General features: G+C 40.4%; 2 protein-coding genes across 3 annotated transcripts in view; both read left to right on the forward strand.

Moving 5' to 3' along the window:
- Nucleotides 1-11061, forward strand: part of WWC3 (WWC family member 3) — a 58880-nt gene extending 47819 nt beyond the window's left edge. For both annotated transcript variants that reach the window (XM_081907533.1, XM_081907532.1), the window contains exons 17-24: nt 982-1149; nt 2013-2164; nt 2728-2888; nt 3391-3536; nt 3954-4046; nt 4759-4989; nt 5748-5875; nt 7955-11061. In XM_081907533.1, coding sequence (XP_081763659.1) covers nt 982-1149; nt 2013-2164; nt 2728-2888; nt 3391-3536; nt 3954-4046; nt 4759-4989; nt 5748-5875; nt 7955-8021 — 1146 coding nt within the window. In that variant the 3' untranslated portion in view covers nt 8022-11061. The remainder of the gene's footprint in view (nt 1-981; nt 1150-2012; nt 2165-2727; nt 2889-3390; nt 3537-3953; nt 4047-4758; nt 4990-5747; nt 5876-7954) is intronic.
- Nucleotides 11062-14067: 3006 nt separating this feature from the next.
- CLCN4 (chloride voltage-gated channel 4) overlaps nt 14068-20079 on the forward strand; it is a 32988-nt gene continuing 26976 nt past the window's right edge. The window contains exon 1 of the mRNA XM_081907568.1: nt 14068-14191. The gene's annotated coding sequence lies outside the window, so the exon portion shown is untranslated. The remainder of the gene's footprint in view (nt 14192-20079) is intronic.

Here is a 20079-nt window from a genome sequence, read left to right on the forward strand (position 1 = left end):
AAAGTGCTGTGGACTCACAGCTTAGAGTTGTGAGCACCGGATTCACCTCCACAAGAAGACAGTCGTCGCACAGCAGAGTCTAGCAGAGTATAAACATGACTCGGAGAGCAGCTCTGTAGAATATCTTCTTTATTCTGTCTACAACTATTATACAACTATATACAGAGCTTAACGAGGTCTAAGCATAAATGAATGCTAAACTGCACTGAGTGTCTGCAGCTGCTCTTAGCAGCAACCTTATCTATACACACGATCTCTAACACTCAGTCTCTCTCTCTCCGACACACTGACTGACTGACTGACTGGCTGACTGTGGTGCTGGAGCAGAATAAGGAGAGAGCAGAACACCGCCCCTCTTCTCTGGAGAACCAGCAGACTCCTCAGGAGATTCTTGTATATGGGAGGGGTGAAATCTCCTCAAAGCCCCAAGCCTTTCACAGGTCATGAACATAGTATCCTCATTTTAGGACATTCCTGTTCTCTCTTAGAACATATCAGAGTATACTGTATGCAAAGGGACATAGATTCATAGAGTTGTAGAGTTGGAAGGGACCCTGAGGATCATCTTGTCCAGGCATGGCCAAACTCGGCCCTCCAGCTGTTTTGGGACCACAATTCCCATCATCCCTAGCTAGCAGGACCAGTGGGCAGGGATGATGGGAATTGTAGCCCCAAAACAGTTGGAGGGCCAAGTTTGGCCATGCCTGATCTAGTCCAACCCCCTGCAGTACAGGAATATGAAGCTATCCCATATAGAGATCAAACATGCAACCTTGGCGTTATTACTGTAAACAACTGAGTTATCCAGGCTGTGTATGCAAATAAAATTAAAAAAATAAGGCATCTTTGCAGAATGCCCTACTAAAAATCCCCAGCTGCTTCTTCGGTGTTTTGTATTATAATAAGAAGTAGCCTTGTAGACAGCAAATGTTTACTCTAGTAGTATGAGTATTGACTCATTTTGCTTCAATGTCTTCCCAGGGCATTGCTCAGATCAGTCTAGCTGACTATGAGAGCTCCAATGAGATGCAACTTCACTGGTACCCCATCCAGATATTCACTGGTTCAGACTGTGAGCAGACAAAAGACAGACCAAAATGTGAAGAAAGTGCTTCTCAGATTTTCGAGAACAAAGCTACAATGAAAATGGTATGGCTGTATCCGAGCTTTTCTGAACATTTTTCTCTTGTATGTTTCCTTGTGTGTGATACAAAAGATGTTCTTATAACATTTGATACTGAAAGTTAAGGGTGAGCAAAATGCATATAGCACATGCCTGAATTCAGAGGAGAAATTTTATTGAGGCTAAATAGGGTTAATTTGCAATAAGTTAATTGGATGATACCATTTAAAATTCATATGGATGCTTTTAAATGTATTAGGTCTCTTGACCATTTGTATTTTAATATATATTTTGCCTTATTCTTTTTTAACCTTTTTGTATGTAGTATATTAATAGTAGAGGTAGTAGTATTTCGGTATATTTTCATATAAAGGCATATTTTAGTCAGTGCTGTTCTTCAATATTGTAGCAGTGTAGATGATGATGATGATGTGGTTGCTATGGCCATGATGGTTGAAACAACAACAGCAATAAACTGAAACAGTGATATGCCTGGATCTGCTGAGAGATACTTGCACTTGCGCTTATTCTCATCAATAGAATTATGTCATTTTAATTGATCTATAGATTACACACCACAACTGCACACGTGTGTAAACATGCTTGTGTTTTTCAATATCCAACTATCTAGCCATGTTTGGATTATTGTGAAAAAAATGAGCTACTTCACACCACAGTACTTAAGTTCTAATTTAATTTGTTGTAAGCATGTCAAAATTCTGAATTCAGCCAGCATGCTACTCTTTGGGTTTAGAGAAATGTCCAACCAAAATTACTTTGTGCTTTTGTTTGAACTTAGTCATTATTGTTGTTCCTTTGAAAGGCTGACTTCAATTTTTCTGCTAAGAAAATTACTCTCATTTGAGTCTAAGTTCAATTTCCATTCTAGGATGCTGTGACTGCCCTTTTAGCGAGGACCACAGCTCAACTGGAAGCTGTGGAGAGAGAATTAGCAGAGGAGAGAGTAAAACTGGAGTACACAGAAGAGGAAATTCTAGAGATGGAGCAAAAGGAAGACCAGCTAGAAGCTGTGTCAGAGAGGTAACTTTTTCAAAAGGGTTAAGGCAGAACTTAAGTTTTAAAGTATTAAAATAATATAGGTGTGATTCTGTTGAGATATTAAATGTATCGAATCTTATACGGCAATTATCTGTAATAATTAGCTATTAGATGTAAGCGTTAGCTGTTTTATGATATTGGAGCATACATAACCCAATTTCATATTTCTTAGTTCAGATTTGAGTATGCAAAACTTGGCATTTAATGGCATTTAATTTACAAGAATGCAAAACCTTGATAGGATCAGTAATGGTACCGAAATATGTAAAACTTCTTCTAGAATCGTAACATAATCACTTACACCGTGTCTAGAGCTTCCCGAAGTAGTTTTTAAATATTATTGTTGCTAATCCTGTGTCTCACATTAATTTTTTTTGGGGGGACTGGTGTTCACAGATTTATAAGAAAATAGAACAGCAGCAGCAGTGGCCACGTGGGGCTAGTTTTCTGGAAGTATTTGCACTGCATTAAACATGCAAAAGGGCAGTGTGAAATTAATTACTGGAACCAAATTTCATTGCTTGGTGTATTTTTTTCCCCTGCAGAAGTTGGCAAGCAGAATCAGTTGACAGTGGATGTAGTAATTGTATGCAGACTAGTCCTCACCCAGAGTCTTACTGCAGTGAATCATTACACAGTCATATGCTTGCACCTCAAACAGATCAGTGTACTTCTAAAAAAGTTCCACCTCCACCTCTAAAGGCAAGTAGAAATAACTGTACTTTCTGCTCCAGTTTTTGCTAATCCTTAACTGGGCTAGGCCAGTGATATCTTTCCAAGATACATCCTCATTTTCTTCTCCCTTGACCGTCAGTACTTTTGTTTGTCTTACAATGGGACGGTGCTTTATAAGCCTGTAAATATTCCTGTTTGTTCAGACCTTTAACTAACCTGATCTCTTGGGGTAGTTCTGGTCTGCACGTCACTGCCACAGATAATCTGTTAACACTTTTTTATGATTCTGTGTTGTATTTATAGATTATTATTATTATTATTATTATTATTATTATTATTATTATTATTATTTTAGTTTTGGCTGAAGATTTGCAATTTGTTATAATGGAACTCATTACGCTCAAATCATTTTTATAATGGTGCTGGACCATAAATAGCTATACTCTAAAGTGTTCTGGAAATGCTTGTATGATAAGCTGAATGAAAAGATAAGCCTTTGCAACACTTGAAATTTCGATTCATATTTTAGGTAGATAAGGAGACCAACACAGAAGAAACAGCTTTGCTTCATAAAAACAGAACTGGCCGTCGATCCCGTGGGTCTGCTTTTGTTCGTAGTAGCACCATCGTTCGCTCACAGACATTCTCACCTGGTGCACGAAGTCAGTATGTTTGCCGAGTGAGTAGTAATTGTTATTAAACAAGCAGTCTGGAACTGTGACTTTAAAAATTGAACATTATTGTAAATGCTATAGCATTTGCTCTTGCATTTGAATCTGGACCAATAACTGCTTTTTATGTGCTGTCAGGATCAGGTCCCATATTCTTTCGTTTGAGAGTATGGTAGTGTATGTCTTAATGTCTGTATTTTCTTAAATGCACTTTTTAGATAACATTGCTGTGGGTTTTGGTGAGGGGAGGTGGTGAAAATAAAAAGACCTAAGGCCCCCAGTAGATGGGCTTAAAGGCAACACTTAAGTCTGACTGGTTGGCTGATTATTATTTCCCCCCTGAACTGACATGGATAAGTCTCACTTGTGTTGCTGGAATAAAGATTAAAGTATCAATTTCCATTTTGTATCTTTTTTTCTATCAGCTATATCGTAGTGACAGTGACAGTTCTACTCTGCCAAGAAAGTCTCCATTTATCCGAAATACTTTGGAAAGACGTACGCTGCGTTATAAGCAGGTATAGTTGTGACTGTAAAATTTGGGGCTTTGCATTGCTGAGGCATTTTTACAGAAGGAATCTGAGGGTTTTTTTTTACTACATTGGGATACCATTAAGAATAGTTTGATATGGCAATGTAATAATGTATGCATAGAATACATAGATCAATACAATTCTTAACTTTTTAGAAAGTATCAGCCCCTTTTTAAAGTACTAAATTTAGAATTCTTATGGCTCACCACTGTGAAGATGTAATACGACAACTTGCAGCTCATGGTTTACCAAGACATTGCCCTGTTTGTATTCTCCTCCCCATCTGTTTCCTCTCATGTGAATTCCCTTCTCCGTTGCATAATTTGCTTTAACAATGGCTTAGTATTACATTAATCTCGTAAAAACATAGTTTGTAAACATAGCTCAAACCATAGTTTTGTATAACATTGGAGTTTAGCTATAGCCGTGTTTATCTCAGTGCTGACATAACTCCAAAATATGATTAAAGTGGACCACGAGAAGATGGAATTTCTCCTTCAAAAGGATGCCCAAACAAATTCAAACCATGGTTTGAAGTCATCCCGTTGGGCCCATGTCTGTGTCGATTAAACTGGCCCAAATTGCTTCCTAATGTTTTGGTTTATTTCAGGAGAATGCACAATATCTTGCGGTTGGAGGAGAGGTCCAGGCTTGCTTGCATTGGAGACATTATCACATTTTTGTTTTAATATCTCAGCAATCCTGTAGATCATCTTTGGCTGACCTTATGGAGAGGACGTCACTAGACCTGGAGCTGGATCTCCAGGCATCCAGAACAAGGCAGAGGCAGTTGAACGATGAATTATCTATCTTGAGAGAGTTGCGGCAGCGCCTGGAGGATGCCCAGCTTAGAGGTCAGACTGATCTGCCTCATTGGGTGCTTCGGGATGAACGATTTCGAAACTTGCTGAAGGAAGCGGAGAGGCAGGTATGGCACATTGGGGCCTGCAGATTATTCAAGGGTATTATGTTATGCAGAAAACTCCAATATAAGGAACTGAACTTCATAATTTTTAAATGTTTTAAAAATTGTAATCTTTGCCCTAGTAAAATTGTTACAGAGCAAACTGTAATAGTTGGTTATCTTACTCCGCCTGTGACAGTTTGCGGAGAGGCAACTCTTCTACTAATGGAAGGGTAGCCTTGGTAGTTCTGCCACCCTAAGAAGTGTAGGGAATGTCAGCCTGGGAGATGGATTTCTCTGTAGCAGCTCCTAATTCCCTCCCCATATCATAATGGTATAGATTCTGCTATAAGCTGAATACACACTTCTCTACAGTGGCCATTGACACCTGAGGTATATATATTTAGAATCCACTCCGTACTGATTTACAAATCATTTTAACTTAATATTGTATTATTGTATTATTATATTATTGTAACCTGGTCTGGGACTTTTTAAAGAAGAATGGGTAAGATGTAACAACGACAACAACAACAATTTTAAAATGTATATTCCTGTTACGTACAAGGAAGGATTTTTCTCATCACACGCAGGTGGTGTAGAAGTTAGGGAAGTTTCTCAACACAAAGACTTACAAGGTAGCATGGTTAGCCCTGCCTTTGAAGAAAGTGGGAGATGTCCAAATGAGGTTTCCTTTAGTCCAAGGAAAAAGACTGAGCTTTTATCCTAAGCCCAGTGTTCCTCTTACAACTTATTTTTGATTTCATATACATCCTCTTTAGACAAGACAGACCAAATTTGAACATCGTCAACAACAAGCAGCAGAAAAATTGCTTAAAAAGGCATCCAAAGAAGTTTACCAACTACGTGGTCAAAACCAGAAGGAGCCTATTCAGGTTCAGACCTTCCGGTAAGTAAAGTGTAAACTAAATATGGTTTTACCCCACTCCTTTCAAATGTATTCCAATGTACTGGATGTTAGATTCCTTGAAATGCTCAGTCAAGTTGTTATGTGTTTGTTTCTTCTCTATGCGCTGCTTATTCCTGAATATTTCTACGGTTTGATTTCAAGTGAGATTACTAAATCTAATATCTGCCTTGCATTCTGGATAACAGTAACATATAGAATAACAGTAATACATAGAAGTAGTTTTAGTTTGTTAGAGCCAGACACTTTAAAAGTGGATGTTTTCTTGAGCATTTTGTACATTCAAAATATTCAAGAAATATTTTTGAATCATGGAACTGTGTCTCCAGAAGGTGATCAGGTATGTATAGCGGATGGGGGTTTAAATGAAAAAGTGAGGCATAAATATTTAACAAATAAAAGCAGAGAATTAGCAGGATCTCCAGACTAAGGCCTAGTTCTCATTACGGTGATCAACCTGTCTCTGGGCTGTACAACTTCCAACTTCAGGTGGATTCAACAGAATTGAGGGTGGTAGCCAACTAAAGGCACAAAGATCTACACTTACACAATGGAACTTTCCCCCCCCGTCCTCCCCCACTCTATGTGCCCCTAAACCTGTTCTGGAGGTTCCGCTAACCCTCTAGAGCATATTTGCGGGGTGGCACAGCGGGAGGTGGGGGGGAAGTTACGTTGTGCAATTGTAAATCCTGGTGCTGACAGAGTGAGTTAGCTCCCTCAGAAGGCAGTATACAACTTATTGCGTAGCCTTGTCTTCTTCCTAACATGCCAGCTTCATATGTGGAGATTTTTGTTTCGTAGTGACTTTCAGTCTGAAGTGATCTAGCCCAGACACAGGTTTACCATCTCAGTGAGAAGTAGGCCTAGGACAAGTTATGATAGGTCCCCTTAATACAGAGATCCTGAGAGCTAGCACTTGGAAGAATTAAAAATACGTGGAACATTTGGAATGCAGCTGCTCTTAAACACTGAAGTCACATTTTCAGATTTAGCCATTTTTCAGTTGTAGCTTTGCCTTTTCATTCATGTATAATAAACATGTTACAGGTGACTAAAATGTACATGCTGAAATAAAGTTGATTTATTACATTTATGGAAGCATATTAAAGTTTCCTTTCACATGAGAACATAGATCAAAATTAAAAATATTACTCTCACGGAGGTGCTGTGGAAGGATGAACAAGTGTGGAAATATTTAGTTGTCATTTTAGCAGCACAAAAGGTAAACTGCCAAAAGGATTTGTAGATCAGAAGTATTCAGTTAAACAATTTGAACTTGGGTGTTATTTGTTATACTACTTTGCTTTAGTTTCTTGAAATGCCCAGTTTTAATAGTGGTACTTACCGTATTTTTCGTCCCATAGGACGCACCTAGTTTTTTTGGGGGGGAAATAAAGGAAATTTTTTTTCCCTTTATTTCCCCCCCAAAAGCAGGTCGGGGAAACCAAACCAGGTCGAGGAAGGGCGCTGCACCTCCCTGAGCTTGTGGGGCTGGCCGATGTCTGCCTCAGGCGGCAGGCTGCTATCCGCAGCGTGGGGAGCCCTGCGGGGAACTCCTGCAGGGCTCCCCACGCTGCGGATGTCTGTCCGGCGCGCGGGGCGCTCTGCTTCAGGGCGCTCCGCCCGCCCGGCGGCAGGCTGCTATCCGCAGCGTGGAGAGTCCTGCGGAGAACTCCCACAGGGCTGCCCAGGCTGCGGATGCGCTCCCGAAGCGCTGGGTGCTCTACTTTCAGGGCGCCCGATGCTCCGGGAAGCAGGCTGCTATCCGCAGCCTAGACAGCCCTGCTGGACCTCCTGCAGGGCTGCCCAGGCTGCGGATGTCTTCCTGAAGCCTGGAGAGCGACAGGGGTCGGTGCGCACCCACCCCTCTTGCTCTCCAAGCTTCAGCGAAAGCCTGCATTCGCCCCATAGGACGCACCCAGATTTCCCCTTCATTTTTGGAGGGGAAAAAGTGCGTCTTATGGGGCGAAAAATATGGTAAATCTGCTCTAATATGGAACTCACAAGCAGCAAAAGTAGATGCTTAAATATCTGTGTAATATTTTCCCTTACCAATTGCAGGGAGAAAATAGCGTTCTTCACAAGGCCAAGGATCAACATACCTCCTCTGCCGGCTGATGATGTATAACATGTTACGTTGTAAACATGAAGTATTTATCTGCCTCTTTAAAATGAAGTTATTAAACTAGTTAAGTTTATTTTTAAAAATCGTTGTGCAAAGACTATTAATATACACATTTTGTAAAAAAATAATAATAAAGTAAACAAAAACATATATAAATATATACATCTATATATATTATAATAGTGACTGCAGCAAGGCTTGGTTTTTCCTTGTTGTGAAATTGACATCTCGGAAGACAACTTATTTTATATTAAAAAAAAAAATCAACTATCCTGTTAGAGTTATGTACTGTTTTTATGCTGTTTTATTTGACTTAAAAGGCTGGAAGACAGAAACAACGTGAGTTCAGGCAAATTCACTGTATTGTAATTTATTTATAGTAACTCATTTTCCTTGAAGGAAAATATTTACTTTAATATGTATTTTTAAAAAAACAGAAATTTTGTTACTCAGTATTTGTCATACAGTAGAATGGAACCATTGAGCTGGTTTTGTTTCTGATAGCTGAAATGAAAATACTATGTTCTAAATTTGTCACTTTTTAATCAGCTTTACTGTCTGCATCTTATAATGTATCGTGTTTTTTTTCTGGCACTGTTTTGATATCAAAATATCACCTGCAATGTTTTCTTTTTTCTTTTTAAAAAGAGATTCAGTTAAAATGCCATTAAACATTGCTAGGTGAAACTGCATGTTCTTACTGTGCACTACTAGATTGTTCTCATTTCAGTTGTGTCAAGTATGTCTCTTATAATTTTAACTAGTTTTTCTGTTTAACGAGGGAAGGAAGAAGGTGACAGGTCTCTCTAGCTATTATTTTAGGAAAGGCACTTGGGAATTTTCCGTATTAATCACCAGTGTAGGATTTGGACACTTCTACTATTTGACTGTTCCAGAACGTGGTTAGGACCTCATTTAGGAAACTATCCCAGCTATCATGGGACTTACCAATTTGTTATATTTTCTCATAAATCTTACATTCACAACATTTTCTTTAATTATAACGATACCTTAAAGTGTGACTCCGTGGATCACCTGATCAAATACCAGCTTATGTTTGCGGAAGCATCATAACAGTGATGTGAGTTTTGCCTATGGTTCACTCAAGGCGTTGTCTACTTTTGTAGTAAAAAAGCCTAATTGTGTACATGCCTGGAACTTCTTTAGTTTCTGAACTATTAGTAGACATTACCTCTTTTCACCCATCACTTTCCATGAATGCTGCAGACTTCACCAGCGATTCTTCAGGTTTCCACATGAGCTGCTGTGCAAAATTCAACTATGTGGCATCGTCTTGCTATATTATAAATATTCCTCAAAAAAAGCTACTGTCCAGATAGTAGTCCAGTTTGTGGTGTGATTTCAAATCTGTGCTAATTCTTTGTTTTCTTTGTTTTTCTTCATTTCTATTCCCTCCCCTACTTGAATTATTCAAATTGTTGAGTAAAACCATTTTCAGTTGCATTCCTAACCTCCATAGCACTAGCAATCTCTTCTGACCTCATATTACATGTACAGTTTAATACATTTTTCTTATCCCATTGCTAAAGTGGTTGAATGGCATAAGCTTTTGCTTCAAACTGAGATTGTTCTCCTGAATTTGGTAAGATCTGCTAAAGCAGTTTGTTGCCCTGTTAAACATTATTGTTTTCATTTGTGTTCTATAGCTTTGAAGACGGTCACTTGGGCTTTAGGAGAACTTGTACTGTAGTTTTTGTTAACAATGGACTGTCACCTTAAATTCCCGAGAGTGCCACTTCTTGTGTCTTGCAAATGTATGAAAATGACTTTATTATGCTATTGTATTCAACTTCAGTTACCCAAAGAATTATGTCCCACAAAATGGGAGCCTATATTTTGGGGACTTCAAGAAATGAACACCATTTTTATATGGGACACTGTCAAGTCAAACTTTGGTGTTAGTTAAAAATCAAATATTGCCTTAGGGAAGCCTGATACCAAAGAAAGTTGTTAAGCTAAAAACGAGTCAGCTTGGAACTCAAGCATTGTGCTAAGCTCACGAGAACCTAACCGTTAAATTGTTTTACATAGTCTTGTGTTTTGAGAGAGATTTTAAACCATATGTAGTGCAAATCATTCAATCTGGATTAAAGATTAACAGTGTAATCTTGTGTATGTCGACTCAGATGTAAGACTCATTGAGTACAGTGGGACTGACTCCCAGGTAAGTGTACAAAGGATTGCAGCCTCCGTCTGTTAATGTGAATTTTGTATGATGATATTTTGATGGACGCTTCAAGCTTTTCAGTTGGAAATGAGACACGCTTGGCATTACCATTACAGGTTGCTGTATAGAATCTCTGCTTGGTATGTTGGTAGATGGAAAAGGGTCTCTTGTCTGGAAAAAATGAGCTCAAAATTCCAAAGGAAGAAGAATAATGGTTTGGAACTGGGGTAGAAGCCCTAAAGGGGAAAAAATCACGGCTCTAGTTAGGAAGAATTAAGTATTTCCCAGCACTTAACCAGGAGGTGGTCTTGAGTTGTTCCATCGTATTACAAACTGACATGTGATTAATTTGGGTTACAATTCAGCAGCTCCCAATGCACTTGAAAAATGCAGTAGACAAACAAGGCTTCCCCATTTTACCCCCAGTGTGAAGACAAATAAACACTGCAAATGAAGACCATGTTCTATCACCTGTGATGTATACTCCTTGTTTGTGACAAAGAGCAGGCAGTGTAAATTTGTTGCCATCTATTATGACAAATTACTGTATTTTGTTTGCGTACGTTCAGCCTATGTGGAGTAAATGGATGGCACTGTATGTGAAATAGAAAACGTTTTGGAGGCTCCCTGATAAAGTATATTGCTGGGTTGTAGTGGTGGTAGCTGTGCAGTATGCCCAGAGATTTTAGGGAAGATAAGATTCTGACTGTCAAAATGAATACTGCTACAGTGTGTTAAAGCGTAATATCCTCACCAGTATTCATTTCTTGTGTTTGTCATACTTTCTGAATGGATTGTGTCATTTGTATTTGAAAAGTATTCTGAAAAATAAATTTTTAAAAAACTTGCCATAAATACAGTGCTCTGTGTATCTACTTTTTACAGGTCATAGTTAAACCATCATTAAAACAAGAATTTAAAAACCTGCTCTGGCTCCACCTACCCATCATGGCACCCACCTGACTTTTCCTTGCAGATCAATAGCCCATCATGGGTTTCAATATGTATTGCCTTCTGTAGGATGACTTGTTCTAACTCTCGTATGAGAAATGGGAGTCTGGAGTATTGCTTGTGCTACCCTCTAAATGTCATATACATTGGCACTTTTGCAGAAACACTGCTAGAATCATTGTAGAATTCCAGAATACAATTTTGTCAAATCTTCATTTTGTTGCTGTCCCCACCACCACAAAGGAAAGATTGGAAAGACTTTGTTTTATGATGGATGGCGGCTGAAGAATTTACCATGTTTAAAGCAAATGGCTCACACTACTGTTACCATCAGTTCCATTCCGTGTTACGTAACCTTGAAAGGAAACTACAGCACAGATTTGTTGCACTACGCTCTGCTCATGTCATGGTTGTAAGAGTGGAAGTTGATGCACTCACATTGACTCTATATTTAACTTGTCCAGAAATTAGTTCTGAAAGTTATGTTGCTCCTCTTCACTCATTGCAACCTAGAACAACAATAAATGCTAACATGATGGATGTAATTACCAAACTGAAGTAGGACTTCAATAAGATCATTGCAAACTCTTACTCTCTCAGCTCCCTCTGTGCAAACAGAACACACTTAAAATGTATGAATCATGAGTGATACATTCAGTGGCATCCCATTTTATCTTACTAAGATTGCATCCTAACTCAGACTTTGTTCCATTCAGGTGCGCCAATCTGGGAAAGAGATGGGGGGCTGATACCACATCCAGGCGTCACGTCTGATGTCCAGATGCGTCACCCGGGCGTTGCATGGCAGCTTGGTTTTCATGGCTGGTCCCTCCTCTTCACGGAAGGAGAAGGAGCCACTGTGTTCCTGGCTCACATGGCTACATGATGCTTGGATGTCATGCGTGACAGCATTGTATCTAGGCATTGCATACAACATTATAACATCACGTACAGCATGGATGAACATTGAGGGGGCCAAAAAGGTTTCAGCCCTTAGAAGTTTTCACCCCCGATTCCGTTTATTGAATGTCAAACTTGGAAATAAATATGTAAGCATTGGTGCAAATAGTTCCGAGTAATTAAGATGGAAACATGAAAACATACTAAGGCACAAAATAAAGGATGAGAGGTTGGTTTGCCTAATCTGTTGATCTGAGGGGACATATTCACCATGGTCTAATCATCTGCTAGGAGAACCGATACATTTCTAACTATATAATAAAATTGTAAGGATGTTTTGCTGCCATTAGGCATCCATGCAAAGTAGCATGATAACAAAGCAGGTAGATGAGTGAGAAAGTGGCCCAGAAGACCAGCGCAGATGGGGCACAGCCCAGGTAAGCTGCAGAAGAATAGGCAGGCCAGGGCAGCTCCCTAGCAACCATCCTGCTGTGCTGCCACTGCTCATCTGGCACAGACCCCACTGATTGGGCCTCAGCAGTGTCAGAGGCCAAGGAAGAAAGAAATGTCAGCAGTGCGGGATGGCTGCTGGAAAGGTGCAACGGTCTGTCCTGACTTCTGTCAGTTTACGGGTTTGGGCAAGCAGGTAAGTGGAAGCAAAGCAGGGTTTGCAAACTGTAAGTGGAAGGGGGTTTGGCAAGTTATAAGCGGAGTGGGGCATAGTTTGGGCCAGGGGTGCCAACTTGAGTAAAATACTGGGGGAGCAAGTAAACCTTACCCCTCATAATCATGTGATGCAGCACATACACACCATTTGAATGGCAATGCCCATCAACTTGGGGTGGGGGCTGACCCCTTCAGATATTTTATTGGTGGGGCCGAAGACCCATTGGCCCCTAGGAGTTGGCTCCTGTGGTTTTAGCAAGGCCTGAGGGAAGGGTGTGAGGTTTCAGAGGGCTGTAAGGTATGGTTTGACAAGGTTAAGGGGAGGGGGGTTGGGGAGACATAAAAGAAATGAGGGAGAGGGGATGAAGGTGTAAAAGGAGTGGGGGGTTGGTGGGGAACGTAGGTGGGCCAGCCCCTCATTCATTAATATTTATGAACATCGACTCTTTAATATGACAAAATCATTACCTGTTAAGCAAAATGAAAGATTCTTTTACTTAATCACAGCTCTTTCCTCCTTAAATTTGCAGCTCTGAGCACGCATGCTACATTTTGGTTTGAAGCACGTAAATTGCCAAACCGATCAAGTGCCCAAACATTAGCGCGTCTGAATTTGAGACACCTTTCAGCTTGATGCCCAGGCCAAGTGGCCCTCCTGCCTGCCCCTTCCACCCCCACCCCATTGGCTCTGCAAACAAGCATGCCTGCAATCCCTTTCAGACTTTCCTCAGAGTGGAAATTTCGATTTAAGGGGAGGGGCCTTGGGAGGCATACCCAGACTATGCCTCCAAAATATTAGCCTGGTATGGTGTTTGTGTGCACACTAAGGGAAAAGGAGGCAATGAATGCGATGCAATACAGAAATCCTTCAACTAATGCAGCTTCTTTGAGTACTTGTGTATTATTATATAAAACACAAGTACTAAAAGAAACTGCATTAGAGTGTATGTGTGTGTATATATAAATTAATTAATTACTCAAGTACTAAAGTATTATACACAAGTACTAAAAGAAACTGCATTAATTGAAATGTGGAATTTATTTAGGATTGTATCGGATTGTCCAGTGAAAACAGAATATTAATTTTTAAAAAAATTAAAAAAAATTCAACGACATTCCCCATATATATATATACATACACCCCCCCCAAATAAGAACATAACAAGACTGTGCATGAAATAGTCATCTAATAGCATAGCTGCAAAATAAAAAAATAAAAAGAATCCACAAGTAATTGCAGTGTCAGCTGCGAAGGTGGAAGCAAATTTCTCAACAGGCTGATTTTAATCCTGAAGGATTGGACGCCGGCTGCTGCCTGTCTCTCAATCGGCCCTCCAATAGAGAGAGCACGCAGTCACGTGACTGCTACGGCTTCCTCCATATGACATCACTGCCTTTGCAGCCATAGCAGGAAAGAAAGGATGGGGTCTGGAATTGGGGGGTTGAACTAAACGATGTTGCATTGCAGGTAAGAGGAGAACACCCTCCATTAACACGACTTTCTGGGCTTTCGCACTTCTGGCTTTGTTTTGAAATCAACCTCTGTCGAGCAGGTTTCCTGTTTTTGTAAATAAAAACGTGGCACGGTCTGTGCTGGCAGGTGCAAAGGCTGTTTTGCTTGTTCTCCAGATCTTCCGGCTGGAGAGTTCAGGAGCTGTGTGGTCAGATGGGGCGTTTTTTAAGCTGAAGGAGGCAACCCGTTGTCAGTGTTTTAACAGATTTTTTTTTTTAAATGAGCAAGGTACAATTTAATTAGGGGGGCTGGAGAGGAGCGATTATGTTACCAACGCAGCTATGCAGCCTTTACAGCATATTGATGTCAGCATTTGCATTACAGTGCAATTTTCCCCGTGCTTTTAAGGGAAGTGTTATTCATCAAATTTCTAGCGTAATTCATTCGTTTTGTGAATTCTAGTTATTTTTGTTTGTGGGGAATTAACACCCAGTATTAAGCCATGTACAGAAATGCTTTGGGAGTGGGTGGGTGTGCTTATCTGCTACAGCTGAATGACTTCCTTGTCACACTGGATAGGGAGATACAGAAATATAATTTCTCTTTTCTTTTCAGTTCCTCTGTAGCTATGAGTACATTAATCGGCTTGCATTTTCCGTTTATGTGAGAGTTATGCCTTTTATCTTAGTAAGGTATTTGGGGATGTTTGGAAATGGATTAACTAGAGTGATGGCAGTTGTTGGACAGGGTCAAATATAAAAGAGCAGTATAAGAATGGAACACTGGAACAGTTTTTAGTTTCTGTCAGGATATGGTGAAATATGTCTCTGCCTGAACAAAAAAGGATGACTCATGGTTAAAATGCAAGCAGTTCTTTGGTGTTGCATGCTTTTTATCACTAAAGAGTTTCCACGCTAATTCTTCTCTTGGGAATTTAATATCCTCACATGTACTGTGTCACTAGCAAACACCCTAATTGCTGTCATTTGCTAATAATAATTATTATTATAAGTACTATTTTTGTCCTGATACATATGATTATTAATAACCCACTAAATGCTATAAAAACTCATTCTTAATGTCAGTATGTTTATCCAAACAAAGTCTGTGTCTATCGGCAATCCGTTCATATGTTGCAACTGTGGTCACGTTGTTGATCCATTGATTAAACAGAACCAAATCTTTAGTCTTCTGGTTCATCAGTACCTGTCTCTTGGCCACAGTTAGGGCCCATAGAATCCATTTTCGTTGTCCAATAACCAAATTGCTGTCATCTGGACCCTGAATGCCCTGACAGAAATGTGAGAACCCACTCCTTGTTTCTTAACACTGAAAAGGAGATCTTACACTGGCCTGGGCCTAGATAGCAGAAACAGATCCTTCTTATAACCACATCCATTCCATACTCCTTCCAAATCCTCTGTTAAAAAGTATTGCCACTTGGGTAGTGTGTATACACAACAGGCCCTTCTGCTCTGTACCAGCCTACTCCTGGAATTATTTCAACCGTGTGTTATTACCTAGCTTAGTTGTCTTCCCACATTCATAGCAAATAAAGCACCTTGCATTTCTTGATCACTGATGATGGGTTGTATATTTGGTCAGTTCACTGTGGAGAAGGAAGAAATTGAATTCTATTGCCCTATCATGCTTTGTTAGCCTTCGATTTTATCTTTGTACACTTCTTCGAAATTCAATAATGTTAATAATAATAATAATAATAAATTTTATTTATATCCCGCCCTCCCCAGCCGAAGCCGGGCTCAGGGTGGCTAACAACAATAAAACAGTACAACAATACAACACAACACAAGACTCTAAAATCATTCATTATAAAATTAATTCAAAGCAAACCACTGGCAACCATTGGGCCAGAGCTCCGCAAAGATTGCCGAGGGAGGGAGTCAGGCTGTGCCCTGGCCAAAGGCCTGGTGGAACAGCTCTGTCTTGCAGGCCCTGCGGAAAGATGTCAAGTCCTGCAGGGCCCTAGTCTCTTGTTGCAGAGTATTCCACCAGATCGGAGCCACAGCCGAAAAAGCCCTGGCTCTAGTTGAGGCCAGCCTAACCTCTCTGTGGCCTGGGACCTTCAAGATGTTTTTATTTGAAGACCGTAAGTTCCTCTGTGGGACATACCAGGAGAGGCGGTCCTGTAGGTACGAGGGTCCTAGGCCATATAGGGCTTTAAAGGTTAAAACCAGCACCTTAAACCTGATCCTGTACTCCACCGGGAGCCAGTGCAGCTGGTATAGCACCGGGTGAATGTGATCTTGCAGCGAGGACCCTGTAAGGAGTCTCGCTGCAGCATTCTGCACCTGCTGGAATTTCTGGGTCAGTCTCAAGGGCAGCCCCACATAGAGCGAGTTACAGTAATCCAGTCTGGAGGTGACCGTTGCGTGGAGCACAGTGGCTAGGTCAGGGCGAAAGAGGTAAGGAGCCAAGAAGTGCAGAAGTGTTTTAAATAAATGCTTGTAAAGCACAACAGAAACAATGCTAATTTTCCTGCCAACATCTGAGGCAAGTTCAGTTGGGACATGAGAAAGGACATTCTCAGTGTATGCACCTCTCCTTTCTGAGAGAGGACCATTCGTCAGACCTCTGTTGGCAAGCAAATATCTTTTCTTATTTATTTCTAAGATTTATTTCCTGCCCTTCACCATAAGGTGTGAGAGTTGCAACAATAAAACCACACAATTAAAAACAACAGGGGAAACTGTTTATACAATTATTATTTTTTAAATCAAGTAAAAGAATTCCAAACAGAAGCAGTACAGAATAGGTAAAAGTAACAAACCAGATGATGTGCATCCCATAAAACTACCTCTTAACTGTCAAAGGTCAGGATAACCAGATGCATCTTCAGCATATGACAGAAGATGAATGATGGTGTTAGATGCACCTCTCTGGGGTTGGCGTTCCATAGGAGAAGCCCTCTCTCAGGGTGTCATTCCTTGCACTTAGGAGGATGATAGAAGTATCAAGAAAGCCCCCTCTGTTATTCTTAATATTAGAGCACCTTCATGTTTCTGCAGGCCTTCATTTTTTAGACATGCCTTTGGCTTCCTGAGGTGACCCTCTCACACACTTTTTCTGTGCTTTTAGTGTTTTTGATTTTAACTTGTATTTATGGGTTGGGCAGGAGGATTCTCAAATAGAGGGGTGTCCTCGGACAACCACATGACCGCTCTAGGATGTGGCAATGGATCTGCTGCTCTGCTCTGCCATGACCCCACATAGGATTGTTCTGTAAAACATAACCAAGTCTGATAAGATAGATAATATATATATATATATATATATATATATATATATATATATATATATATATATATAAATAAAAGGTCTGGCTAGAAGAAAGGAGAAGTATGAGAAAGGACAGAATACATGCCTTGCATGCAGAAGGCTTCCGTTCAATCCCCAGCATATGCATGTAGGGAAATTCTGGAGGCTACTGAAAGTGTGTACAAAATGGAGATGGTCTGATATAAGGTAATTTCCTATCTTCCTAGAAAGCGATTTTGTCCCAACATAAGGAGAGCCTGGCTGGATCAAACCAAAGACTTACCTAACCCTGTTCTGATAGGCTAACCAGATACCTGTGGGGACTCCACAAGCAGGATCTCAGTGCAGCAGCAGATCTTCCCCACTGACTGGCATGCTGCCATCAACTGTGGAGGTAGAACATAGCTATCATGATTAGTAGCTATATCCTCCATGAATTTGTCTAATCGTCTTTTAAAACCATCCAAGCTAGAGGCCATCACTATATTTTGTGGGAGAAAACTCCATGGTTTTAACTATGTTCTGTGCACATAAATCCTGTTGGCAGGCCGGAGCCTTCTAACATTCACTGTCCCCTTGGATGTCCCCAGGTTCTAGTATTATGAGAGACTGAATAAAAGATATCCTTGGCCACTTTCTCTATAGCATACATAGTTTTATCAACCTCTATTGTGTCTTCCTTCACTCTACTTTTTTCTAAACTAAAAAGCCTCGAATATTTTAACTTATCTTCAAAGTGGATTTGCTCCAGCTTTTTGATCACTTGGTTGTTATTTTCTGAAACTTGCCCAGCTCTACAATATCATTTTTGAAGTGAGGTGGCCACAACTGTCCGCTGTATTCCAAATGTAGTTTTACCGTCCATTTGTATAATTATGTTATGATACCGGTAGTGTTATTTTCATTCTGCTCAGTTTGCCTTTTTGTCACAGCTGCCTTTTTCACAACAGGGTGGACATCTTAGGACTTAAAGATGTTCTAGAATGTATTATTTTTACCTTTCAATATTTCCTTCTGAATTACTGGACTTGCTGGATCTTGTTCCCCTTTTCCAGCTGATCCAAAATGGAGTCCTTGGATAGCTAGTAGTAAAGAACAACTTCAAACTCATTCTAAGCCTGTTCTACAACACAATTGGGTATCGGGCTAATGGAAATCTTTGGGTTTCCTGACCAGGGTGTGAGGAATGTGTCTGCAGCTGTAGTTTGAGAAAGTTGGGTGTGAGACTGGTGTGGAGTTCCTAGGCCGTCAATGTTGCAGGAAGCTTATAAGCTGATAGCTTTGAAACCTCACCAACTTTTCAGGTTGCTACTAGCTCAGCTGAACTCCAGCCAGACTCGATATGCAGGATTTATTCGAAGCTCTAGCACAGCCTTTTGTAGAACTGGTGCCCTCCATATATTTTAGACCACAGCTCCCATCCCATCATCCCCAGCCTGCATAGCTATGGTGGCTGGGCCTGCTGTGAGGTATAGCTGTATGCATCTGCAGGGCACCAAATCCTAAAACACATTCATTCTTTCAGCCAAATTCTTCTTATCAAGTAAAGGTTCTTTAATTTTGAAAACAGTGGCAATAATGAGCTCAAATGAAGCGAAGTGTCCAGTCTAGCCACCCAGAAGGTGCTACTTAGCCTGGGGGTGTACTCAATTTCAGTGTCAACCAAACAACAACCAAATAATGAACTTAGAAATAGATTTTTAGATGTTGTAGAAACTTAATTGGGTTGCATGAGGGTATCAAGAGCCCACCAGCATCAACAGCAGTCCTTACAATTACTTCTAGGTATGGCCATTGTCATTGTTCACAAAAAGGTGAAATCTGAACAATCCCTTAGAATATATTTTTTTAAAATTAAATTTCTCTACTGCCCGAGGATCACAGGGTGGTTTACAACACAAAAATATAACGTAGTAACAAACAAAAACAATACCCCCCACCCCCAGTTTAAAAGGCCGTAGATTGTTTAATTAAGGCATGGGAGAAAAGGAATGTTTTTGCCTGGTGCCTAAAGATATGCAGTGAAGGCGTCAGGCGAACCTCCCTGGGGAGAGCGTTCCACAATTGGGGAGCCAACGCAGAAAAGGCATGTCCTCATTTTGCTGCCTTCTGGAGCACAAAGAAGGGCCTCAGATGATGATTGCAGGGTCTGGGTTGGTTCATATGGGCAGAGGCAGTCATTGAGATATTGAGGTCCTGAGCTGTTTAAGAATAATAATAAAAAAATCTTTTTGAACATGCTCATTACAGATTGGCCCAATATACTATGAAGCACATAAACTACTTTAAAAGTTTCCTTTCAGCCCCATTCCTGCCCTTGTAGATCCTTCAACCCTCTGGAACAGATCAACATTGTTGGAATTCACCCTTGTGGGCTCTTTTTTTTTTTTGCCAGTGAGCAAAACACGTCTCCCATGCTATTTAGTGACTTGGTTCCAATAATCAATATATGGCCCAGTTTGCCAAGCAATTGATCACATGGTTTTCTCCTTGGATAAGTAGTATAAGAGCAAATCAACAGATTCAATTGAGATTGCCGTTTGCCTTCCATGAAATGGAAATCTGCAACTTGTGATTTTAGAGAGTGCAGAAGAGAAGGGGGAGCACGTGCACAAATCGTCTGC

This window comes from Podarcis melisellensis (assembly GCF_964234715.1).
Source record: "Podarcis melisellensis genome assembly, chromosome: 4".
Classification (NCBI taxonomy): domain Eukaryota; kingdom Metazoa; phylum Chordata; class Lepidosauria; order Squamata; family Lacertidae; genus Podarcis; species Podarcis melisellensis.